The 12,091-nt window shown below is 39.6% G+C and overlaps 1 protein-coding gene across 2 annotated transcripts in view; it reads right to left on the bottom strand.

Annotated features, from left to right (window-relative positions):
- Positions 1-12,091, bottom strand: part of NOL10 (nucleolar protein 10) — an 84,582-nt gene that overhangs the window by 16,626 nt on the left and 55,865 nt on the right. For both annotated transcript variants that reach the window (XM_038396545.2, XM_043510245.1), the window contains 4 exons: positions 6,873-6,999; positions 2,528-2,607; positions 2,288-2,386; positions 1,113-1,199 (listed from right to left, as the gene is read on the bottom strand). In XM_038396545.2, the coding sequence (XP_038252473.1) occupies positions 1,113-1,199; positions 2,288-2,386; positions 2,528-2,607; positions 6,873-6,999 (393 nt within the window). The remainder of the gene's footprint in view (positions 1-1,112; positions 1,200-2,287; positions 2,387-2,527; positions 2,608-6,872; positions 7,000-12,091) is intronic.

The following is a 12,091-nucleotide window of genomic DNA, read 5'->3' as shown; positions in this document are numbered from 1 at the left end:
AGAAAGGAAAAAACATAAAAGGGGATAGGTTTAAATTAGAGAAGCTTAGTATCTACAAATGTCTGGCTAAAAATAAACAGCAGAACAAACAAAAACTAAATCACCTGTCCTTGGTAAAATCCTTAATATTGTTTCAGGGAAATATTCAGAACCTATATTTTTATATGGTATTTTATTTCTACTTTAATGCACAGTGTATAATATATATTTCCAAACAAATATACTATGAAAGTAAAAGCTGAGACTTTAGATAGAGACTCAGAAAGTTTGCACCACCACCATCTACCTCTTCACCCCTTTCTCTCTTCCGACGATCCCACTTGTGAGCCAGAAACTCTCACCAGACCAGACACTACATGAACCTTATGTTTTCTCTGCTAACGATATGAATTCCAATGCTCTTCCGTTGTAGCTCAGTCACCCTTCTCATCTATATAAAGTAAAGGGAGTCTCTGCTGCATACCAGGAGGGTGTCAGGGCAGATTTTATATGGCCCATGTTGGAAAGAGCCGTCAAAAGGTGTTACACAGCTCCACCATTGGTTTGCAATATGCTATTTTTCTCTTCTGCCAGATACTAAACATTTGTTTAGACTTGCCCGTATCTAAAACGGGTATGGCATTTTCAGTGTCAATTGTACAAGAGTTACTGTTGCATCAGAGTACAAAGTACAATATTTACACTGTTCGCTCTTTGGGAAAAGAACTGTCACGTCCTATAATATTGTCAATGCCTCGCACATTGTAGGTGAGAGAGAAAGAGAGAGAGAGAAGTAAGTAAGTAGTTAGGTTTATTATTTTGATACTCTACTGATCAAAAGTAGGAGTGTTTTTGGACTCTCCATCTCACCTCGTCTCCAGAGCAAGAGCTTCGCCATTATAGGTTTGTTATACAATTGGCCATATGTTATCGCACTCTATTCCTGATTCCCTAGCACTGATGAATTCCACTGGAAAGCCACCTATTTAGAAGATTCAGTGTATGATCATCTAAAAACCAAAGGAACACTGACCTACGAATCTGCCTAACCATTTATAATAATGAACACACAGAACAATTTATTATCCTGGTGCTTCTGTAGAGTTTTGGACACCTCCTAAATAAAGTTTTACCTTTTGTTTCTTTTTTCTAGTAGGCTGCTGTTCCTCTTCCTCTTCAATCAGCTTGAGTGCCAAGTCTTTATTAACCTTTGGAAGTTTCTAATGAAGAAAAGGAAATGTAGAACTCATCAGTATATTATTCTTTCGTGCCCAAGAAATTTTGGCTACACTACACATTTTACAGTCATGAATTTAGTTCCAAGGACAAAAATAATAATCTCTACCATCTCTACTTTTTTCCTCACTGTGATCACAAAGTCTAACCCAAATTAATGAAAAACTGGGTTTACCCATCCAATACAGTTACAGACATTATTATAAAAAATGTTTAAACTAACAGCTTCCTAAGACCTAAGCATAGAAACAGTCAGAGGACTATTCCCTGTCAAGTTAATAAGAAAGGTCAAGGTCTCCAAAGCAGTACTGAGTCTTCTGGCAAACAGCATACCATGTTTTCATGTTCTAGTTATTGACTGCGAAGCCATATCACGGTTTCAGAAGAGGTCATTCCTCTGCCATAACCACAGGGCAAAAGCAGTGTTAACACAGCACCTAGAAAGCTGCAGAAGCTGTATATTCCCTCTGATCACTGGTTCAAAGGAATTGGTAGAGTTGTACTGAAATGCTGAAGCATCTTTGGCCTTGGCAGGGATAAGATATCAGGACAGATAGTTTGGGGGTGGAATTTTTTTTTTTTTTTCCTTTCTACTTGTATGCTGAGCAGATTTGATCTGGAAAGCCTTGATAAACAAACATGGAAGGCCACGATACCATTTTCAACAGTCACTTTTCAGAGCATAACTGCATTTTAAGGATCTGTGTCATTTGGTAAACCTCCAGTTTTACATATAGAAGTAGAAAACAAGTGCAAGCTTTATGCCTTGAGTAGTCTGTGGAAGTTTTGAAGCATGACAAAATTAAAGTGTCCTTTTTCTTCTACTGCTTCATCTCAGTTTCTTTTCATCAAATTGGGTTCCATATACATGTGAATGTCACAGTTCCATATAAAAGAGGTATATAGATTGAGGCTCCAATTTGATTTCATGGCTCTGGTAACAACAAACTCATGTATGAGGCGAAACACCATAAACTCCTAATCCAATTACAGCTCTGTGGTATAGTTATTTTACATTATTCCATATGAACAATTGTCTCTAAAAGTTTAATCATCATAAATAGGATTCTACCTTTAGTTGAACTCTTTGTGCACGTGTTTCTTCTATCTTTTGTCTAATTTTCTCTTTTCTATATTCCTCATAGGCAAATGGATTGACCATTATTTTCACCTTTTAAACACAAATAGAAGGCATTAAAGAAAGGAAACAAATAATGAAGGAGTAAATATATAAATTAGTAAATATATAGTATACATAATGGCAAAAATGTACCAAAACAAGAATCAGCCTTAATGAATTAACCTTATTTACCTTGTGATAGAGTCGTATGTCCATGAAAAAGCCATGCATATATGCTCTGAGCAGTGGTGATCCAATGAGATGGGCAAGGCCTGGGGGTGTTGGAGGGGGTGGGAGAAGAGGTGGAACAAAAACAAAACAGCATAATGTTATCAGAGGACTTAAAAGGAGAGTAGGATATAGGAAATTCTCCCAGTTAAGCTGACTGAATACTTGACTAAAGCAAAACAACGGTACTGATTTGGAAGCATCAAACTTAACCATATTCATGTCCATTCTATCGAGACTGTAGCACCACAAACCATTATGTTAAGCTAGCAAAGAATTTGAGCAGCTCCACAACAGAAACAGTCTTTTCTTTTTGCTGTAGTAAATGTTTAGTGCGCACTTTTTAAAGATGCCCACTAGCCCACAATCTATGGATAGTTTACCGAGAAGCATTATTTGTGAGGAGAGAGCTTTCTGAAGGTATGTACATGTTTGATATACACATTTGAATTTACAGGTTTTGGTGTGGCATACTGATGTTTTAATTAAGAGTTTTTGCCTTGGGTCACTACCTTTGAAGAATAGATATGCTGAAAGATATAAATACAGCACATATACAGATATGCTGAAAGATATAAATACCACAGCAGTTCATAAAACTGTCACCCTAGGCCCTAACCTAAATAAAGAATGAAAATCTCCAAATGGGAGAAGATTGAGAGAGTATTTATCTTCAGGCAACTCTGTATAGTTAAGAAAAAGGAGAATTTTTCTTTAAAGCAAACATTACCTACAGATCCAATAGGTCCAGAAATTAATAAATCTTGGCTAAAAGACAATTTCAAAAATAAGAGATTTACACCAAGTTTCTCTCTTATCTCCCAAACTAATTTGGTTTTTAAAAACAAGACACAAGTATCTTCAAGAGAAAAAAATGACTGAGTTCAAAAAACAATGCTATCATTGTAAAACATAGGACTAAATTTTATAAACTTGATTGCTACTAGTCATAGAAAGGACTTAAGCTTATACAGATGTATAGCTCCAAAAGACGCTACATCAATTGACATCTAATGGTACAAAACAGTAATACCTGTAAGTTCTAGGTGCAAGATGCCCCAATAAACCTGGTTTGTCAATCCTAGGTGAATTTGATTTCTGCAGGTTAATGAAAATCCCAAACTGCAGCTTAGTTGCTCAAAAGGGACATTCTGAACCCTCTCCAAATTCACAGAAGAATGGCCTTTTGGTTAAGACACTGGACTAGGTCTTAGGCCATGTCTACACTACCACTTATGTTGGCAAAACTTATGTTGCTCAGGAGTGTGGAAAAAACAACAACCCTCAGTGACATACATTTTGCCAGCATAAGTGTGCACAGTGCAACATAGCTGTCGCTGCTCACTGGGGGTGGTTTAATTATGTTGACAGGAGAGCTCTCTCCCATCGGCATAAAATGGCTACGTGGGAGATAGATTCATAGATTCATAGATACTAAGGTCAGAAGGGACCATTCTGATCATCTAGTCTGACCTCCTGCACAATGCAGGCCACAAAATCTCACCCACTCACTCCTAAGAAAAACCTCACCTATGTCTGAGCTATTGAAATCCTCAAATTGTGGTTTAAAGACTTCAAGGAGCAGAGAATCCTCCAGCAGTGACCCATGCCAAGTGACCCGTGACCCATGCTACAGAGGACAGTGGCGCAGCTTCATGGGTACAGCTGTGCCACTGTAAGCTCTGTCGTGTAGACACAGTCTTAGAGATCTGATTCTATTCCTGGGCCTACCACAAACTTTTTGTATTATGCTGGTCAAGTTGCTAAGATCATGTCTACAGTACAAGCGCTATAGCAGCCTAGCTATGGCACTGAGACTGTAACCCTGTAGTGTATACAGAGACTACAGTGATAGAAGGGGTTTTTCCATAGCTGTAAGAACTCCACCTCCCCTAGCAATAGCAGGTATGTCACTGGAAGCATTCTTCTATATCCTAGCTGTGTGTTATCCAGGGATTAGGTTGGCATAGCTACAGGACTCAGGACTAGGGATTTTTCACAACCCTGAGCATTGTAGCTATATCGACCTAAGTTTCAAGTGTAGACCAGACATTAGTTTGTACCTCAGTTCCCCATCTGTTAAATAAAAAAAAAAGGGGGGGGGGGAATAATACCTCCCTATCTCCCAGTGATGTTATGAAGATAAAGCGTTATGGGTGGTGTACACATAAAAAAGCCCATAAAAATAAGTTTCCATTGACATTTGTATGAATCTCATTGTATAAGAGTCCAAAATATACTCCTTACTGAGGATACCATTTGCAAGTGGATTCCTTTATCAAGGTACTTACTATGGCCTCAGCACCACAGTATCTGAGCATCTCATAAATATTTAAAAGTAGAAACAACTTCTCTTCCTTTCCGAGAAATGAAAGACGAGAAAATGTATTTCTCATTGTGTGGCTAAGGGGTTCTCGCAACAAATTTTTTGGTGGCCTCACAGTGGCAGCACTGATACTTTTTCCTAAAATACTTGATTAACTTCAGGAAAAACAAATCAATAGCACATATACACATCCACATCATTGTAATTTATTTATGTATGGGTTTTTTTTGCAGACTCAATAAAAATAATACAGTGAAAAGTGATATTTGTATTTTTGTTAATATCACTTTTCTCAGCAAGTCTCAGGACAAATTAAGCCCTGGATTGGGGGCAGGTTGAGAGTCAGAGACGGAGGCAGTGGGGGACAAGGTAGGATGGATGTGGGCTGGAGAAGGCAGCGGGGGGCCTGGGGTGATGGAGGGGTGGATGCAGGGCCAGGAAGACAGTGGGGTCCAGGGGTGATGGAGAGAGGGCATGGATGAGAGAGAGGAGGGTGGGTGGTGAGCCCCGCAGCTGCGTGGCTGGAACCGGGGGTTGGTACCTGCTGCTGTGCAGCTGGGAGTCAGTGACTGTATCCAGAGCAGGAGCTGCAGGGCAGAGGCAGGGCGCTGGAGCAAAGTGCCAGTGCCCGCCACCACGTGGCCAGAGCCTGAGGCCGCGTGGTCGGATGTGGGGGTCAGTGCCCACCGCCACAAGGCCAAAGCAAGCACACATTGCTGCGCACCTGGGATCGTCGCACACCCAGGGCCAGGGATTGGCACCCAGAGCGACGCCTGCTGCCATGCAGCTGGCACTTCAGGTCAGCACCCAGGGTCAGCGGCCAGGACTGGGGGTCGGAGCACATGGCCGGGGATTGGTGCCCAGGGCCAGCAGCTGCTGCCAGGATCGGGGGTCGGGGCACTGGATCGGCGCTGCATGGCCGGAGATGGGGATTGGAGCCTGCTGCCGTGTGGCCAGGGGTTGGAGCCTGAACTGAAGTCCCATGGCCGAAGGCTGGGGATGGGAGTCAGCACCTGAAACCCTGCAGCTGGAGACGGGTATTGGCACCTGAAGCCCCATGCCTGGAGCCCTGGTCCACGCAGCCAGGCTTCCTAAGTCCCGCCACTGGAACCTGCTTCCCAAGCACCTCAGGGCTGAAGCCTGAGGCCTGGTCTACGCTGGGGGGGGGGGAAGGGAAGCTAACTTTGTCTAAATTACGCAACTTCTGCTATGAAAATAGCGTAGCTGAAGTCGACATACTTAGAGCTACTTACCGTGGTGTCTTCACTGCGGTAAGTCGACTGCTGACGTTCTCCCGTTGACTCCACCTATGCGTCTCGCTCCGGTGGAGTACTGGAGTCGACCAGAGAGCGCTTGGCAGTTGATTTATTGCATCTTCACTAGATGCGATAAATCGACCCCCACTGGATCGATCGCTCCTGAGGTAAGTGTAGACATGCCCAAAGTCTCATTGTGCCCCCCCCAGTAGAGAACTCATCGTGCTCCTGCAACATTTTGCCGCACCTGTCTCCAGGTGCTGGGCAGGGCTGCGCATCCAGGAGGAACAGGGAAGGAGTGGGGAAGGGCCGATGCTTTGCCTCTCCCCTGCATCACCGCTCTTCCTGGCCGCAGGGATGGCTGCATGCCGCCATTTGAGAAACGCTGGGCTAAAAGAACCTCAAAGCACTTCCTCAGACACACTAAATCACTGTATATCAACCTTCTCCTCAGGAGACAAGCTGTGAGCAAAGGTTCTCATTAAATTGACAAAGATTACCACCAATTAGGGCAATCAGGACTGGCATGTTAGAAACTGTGGCAAGAGTTGGGAAGAACTACTTTGAGTAACTTTCTAACAGTCCTTTTATTGCTATACAGCACACCCAAACTGCAGACCTGCAACATGCAGCAATGTGAGTGTTTTAAAACTGAGCAAGGAAAAGAGGACAAGAAATACATACACACAAAAAGAAAGGGGTGGGGGGAAGGTCTCTTAAATTTTACCTAAATTTTCAAGGTCTTTTCTGGTAACAAATTTGTAATCATCATAAACTGTGCTCTCCGGATTCTCCTCCAGTTCTTCTGTCAAGTTGTCCAAGAATGAGCACCATCTTGGGGCAGGACCTAAAACCTGTAGGCATGTTAAGAAGAGTTCTGAATTTATACATACACTCAAAAGATAAAAGCACAGCCAGTTCCTCACATCTGCTGCTCTACTGCAGTATGAAAGTAAATAAACAACACTGAAGCCAAATATGCTTAAACATTATCATCTTGAGAGCACAGTCAAACCTACTGCTTGTAGTACAAACAGAAATAACCCTGTATACTCTTTGACAGCACTACAGTTACAATCTAGGTAATTAAATCTAGGTCAACAATTTAGAGGCTTCTAGTTTAACTGCTTCAAAATGTGACAAATTGAGCTGATTATATATTAAAAGCCAAACATGATGGATAGTTTTGAACTCACCTAATAATGCTAGAAATCAAACAAATCTTTTACACTCAGCTGGATCTTGAATTTATTAGCTCACTGGGCAATTATGTTAAATCCCATTTTGACCTGTTCATTTAATTAAGATGCCTGTGTGCATTTCACATACTTTCATTCGAGGAAAAGCACACTGTTGTGAGCTGGTAATTGGAAACATTTAAAAAATTTAAATAGTAAACGTGTGAGATTTGAACACAGTTTTGCTAGACTATCAACGTACTTTCAATTCATGCTTCCTCCTCCCAAAAAGCATGTTTTAAAAAAAAAAAAAAAATTAACACCCCTCACTTTTTCCACTGCTGATACGAATCCTTCTCAATCTTGATGCATACAATCACACCCACTGTGCTGAGCCTATTATTTTAGTAGGCGTGCTAGCTCTGTGGAAAAAAGGTCAACATGAAGGTCCTCTCTCCAGGGGGAAAAGTGGAGAATCAATGGGAAGCTTGGGATGTAAGGGAGGTCACTAACTCCAGCAGAGTGGAACTTTTAATAATCCATTTTCTTTTTTGTTCCATCATTACTAATACGTGAAATGGGAGAAAAAAAAGTCGCAATAGATACCGCAGAGGATGCTGTTCAAAAGAATTTTTTAGGCAACATTTGATAATGAAATACATATAAATTTGTTCTTAATGTGAAGACTGCATTATACCAATAAGGATCTCTCAAAGTCTATGAAGACAACAAGACATTCTGCTCCAATTAGAAAAGTGTAATTTCCCTTTTTAAAAATGCATTTTCTTCAAATAACTATAGTTGTCTTAAAATAGCAGTAGTGTATTCCAGACCATAACATTCAAATTTATTCAACAACATTTAAATGCCCCGATGCAATATTTCCTTCATCAAGAAAAACATCTGGCAGATTTAGCAGGGTTCCTCATTTTGTTTAATCTGCTCTATTAACTGGCTTTATAAATATCCTTTGCAGTTTAGATATTTGCAGCACTATCTTTTAAAGTCATAAGAAATAAGAATAAGGTCTGACTGTGATCAAAGTTGGCAACCACAGCAAACCTGGCAACTGGAGATGTGCACTGGCATCATTAACCAGGCCATTCGTTTTACCAAGATTAGCTCTTTCCTTGGAAGATCACAATTAATTTGTCTCTGACAACAGAAACAGTTGCCTACTTAATCAATGAGTTTGGATTAATCAAATCTCCATGGCTGTCTGAACAGCAGCAACCACTTGACTCACATGGTTACATGCTGTAACATTCAGCAGAATCTTACAGTCATCATTCCAGTCAGACATTTTTTCCTCCTTTTAGATCTTAAACGTCTCCAATTATATTTCCTGTTTTTTCCCTGCTTCAAAGCTAAATGAAAAGCTTTTAATAAAACTAGATTTCAGTCAACTGAGTACAAATGTTCCAGTCTTTCATGCTAATTCAAACGGTCACTGCTAAATGTTGCTTCATTACCATAGCTAAAAGAAAGGATTTTTCCTAGTCATATGTTTTGTGGTTACCTAAATTCTTGTTTTGGACACAATTCTATTCACTTTTTTTTTTCCTATGTTACTGCTGAGAAATATTCTCTGTCATCATGATCTTAGTCTGTCTCCTGAAGAGTCTTTGAAATAAGTGGAGTTCTTAACTCGTGTATATTTGAATCCCACAGAAAACTAGCTCTTCATAACATCTTGCTGTCACATTGCTTTAACAAATGCAAGGTTCCTGCTTGTCACTTGGACAACTTTTTAAAAAATAGATATCATCCATTGCTACCACACCACATCCTCAGGCTGTGTCCAACAAAATTTAAAAACTACAGGTTTATCCATTAAAGCACAGGTTATTTCAGAGGCACAGTGAGCTCCAAAGTGCATCTTGAATACAGCAGAATCTCAGAGTTACAAACACCTCAGGTATAGAGGTTGTTCATAACTATGAACTGTTCGCAAAAAGAAAAGGAAGTCTCTAAGGTGCCATAAGTACTCCTTTTCTTTTTGCGAATACAGACTAACACGGCTGCTATTCTGAAACCTATGAAATGTTCGTAACTCTGAACAAAACGTTATGGTTGTTCTTTCAAAAGTTTACAACTGAACATTGACTTAATACAGCTTTGAAACTTTATGCAGAAGAAAAATGCTGCTTTTAACCATATTATATTAATTTAAATGAAACAAGCACAGAAACAGTTTCTTTACCATGTCAAATCTTTTTTTAAAAAAAACTCTAATTTTATCTAGTTTACATTTAACACAGTACTGTATCTCTAAATACAGATATTCTTTTATTAGTTTTACCACTTTTGTTTCTCCCCTAAAGCCCTCTGAAATGAATTCCTGCCCATCCTCCCTTTGCTTTATAGCATATGTTCCATTTTAATAATTTTACAGTAGTTTTATTTTCATCTTTAACTATTAATTCCTTTCCTCCTCTTTCTTACTTCCTCTCTCAGTTAAAACACATTACATTCCCTTCCCCTCTCTTCCAGCCTTGGCCTTTCCATCTCCACAGGGTCCTAGGCACCATCAGAGAGTTTCTATGCTTCTCCCATTCAGAGACAAATCCTCCCCCGGTACAAACACAGACTATTGATGGGTCAACAAGTGTTCTGGGAGCTGAGAGGGTCTGACTGTCCAGTTCCCTATTACCAATGCCACAGCCAGGGGAACAGAGACTCCTTACCCACCTGGGAGATCAGGCTTTGCACTGAGAGAGGTTAAGCGGGAGGACTGCTTAGACTAAGTGGTTAATATGCCTACGAACCAACATAGAGATACATAATTCTACAAAATCCAAATGGAGAAAAATACATTGAAATTTGCAATTAGGTCAAGAACAGGATAGCTGATGCAACTGCAGATAAAAAAAGAAATGAAAACAATGTGATGAAACTAGACAAAGTAGAAAGTTCCCAGTTATACAATATTAACAAATGACATTTCTAATCTATTAAAATGCCAATTTTAATAAAGTTAGCAAATTGTAAATCACTGAACCAGTACACATTTAAATTCATTTTTTATTTGAGTTCTATATTTCTATAAACATAGAAATTTCAAAATCACTAGCAATATTCATCAAGAAGTGGAAGATTTTCAAAGGCACAAAGGGAAGTTAGGCACCAAACTCCAAGTGAAAAATCAATGAGAGCCGGACACCTAAGTCTCCCCCCTACAGTCTAATATGGACAAAAATATCTAGCCATTACATTTCCGATTCACCAGGCAAAGATGCAAAAAATCAACAGACAGTGCCTAGTTTTCCTAGTCCACATTATAATGTTTGGGCAAAGAATTCTATCAGCTTTTTCATTATTAACACAAGACAAAGTGTAATGGGTCCTCTATTATTGAAGTGTTCTGAGATGTTCAACTGAGTTTTAAATATGCCTAACACTTGTTCAAACATTAATTATAAAAGGGAGAAAATTTCTGGTGGGATTAACCTCCCCAAAAAGACTGTTACTGTAAATTACATTTTTTTTCTTTTTTAGATTTACTATTCTTTGTATTTTAAAGGACAATTAAACTAACACTAAGAGAATGATATTGTAATACAAGAGCCTCATGTGGTACAGCTCTCATACAATGCAGTTGTTAATCTATGTTGTTGCAGATGAATTTAAAGAAAAAGTGTATGAAATTTCTGCGGACCTCTCCTGATAATACCACGCTGTTGTCATCCCATTAACATTCCACTGAAGTTAATGAAATGTTAGGATATACCAGATATTATTTCAAAAGCACAGCACGCTCTTGCGAACCTGTATTTGGTACATTTGATAGCAATTGAGCAGTTAAATGCTGTTTAGTCAGTCAGTTTCATAGTCAGTTCCACAGCTTCATTTGAACCATAGAAACAACAGAACCAATCCCAAAAGGTGCTGAACTCTCTAAACTCCTACTGATTTCACAAGGAAGTTGAGGGTGCTCAGTACCACACATGATCAAGCCCTATGAGATAAACAGAACAAAGTTGACTTTAAGAAGGGGAGAGTACTATGTTAAGTATCAGTTTTATGCAGTTTATGAGCCCAATCCCATACAACTGAAATTAACAAGAGTTTTCAAAGGAAGCAGAAGTTTCTATAAAAAGTTCTATTTTACCAAATGCCACATTATAGGACCCTAAAAAGAGTTTATAGTGGAATTACCAAATTGTAAATGGGATGCTAGAAATTGCAGTAAGTCTTCCCACTGCACAAAAAATATTTTGCACTATTTATCTACTACAGTAAAAATATTAAAATATATATTTGCAAGCAGCAGAAACTGGAATTATATAGTCTAAACTGCATTAAATTGCCCGGAAGGCAGAACACAAAACTAATTTGTAATGCTTCAAATTAACACTTCACATTTTACAAAACACACAAGGATATATGGGCTATCAAGTTATCAGTCAGTCAATCTTAGGATTCTTATTTTAGGTCAGTATTGATTAATGTGTAATCTTGTAAAACATCCATTTACTACTTTGTTATGGGTTCCACAGCAGATATAGTGGCGGCTTTACGAGTGGGATTCAAAAGGGGGACTTCAGTTCTTAACTGCCACTACAGGTGCCTAACTAACCTCCCTTGCATTGCATAGCGAGCCTGGGTGCCTAACATAGAGTTGTGAATTCCACTTGGCAGCAAGGTGCCTACAAGGCAGGTGCTGCAGTGCTCAGCCCACCCCCCCCCCCATGTAATTCTCACCTCCGCTGCCTAGTTAACACCATATCACTGTGCATATAACTTGTGTCTCCATTCTTCATATTAA

Source organism: Dermochelys coriacea, chromosome 3, assembly GCF_009764565.3.
Source record: "Dermochelys coriacea isolate rDerCor1 chromosome 3, rDerCor1.pri.v4, whole genome shotgun sequence".
Taxonomy (NCBI): domain Eukaryota; kingdom Metazoa; phylum Chordata; order Testudines; family Dermochelyidae; genus Dermochelys; species Dermochelys coriacea.
The sequence above is the reverse complement of the archived record's forward strand: the minus strand, read 5'-3'. Positions and strand labels throughout refer to the sequence as shown.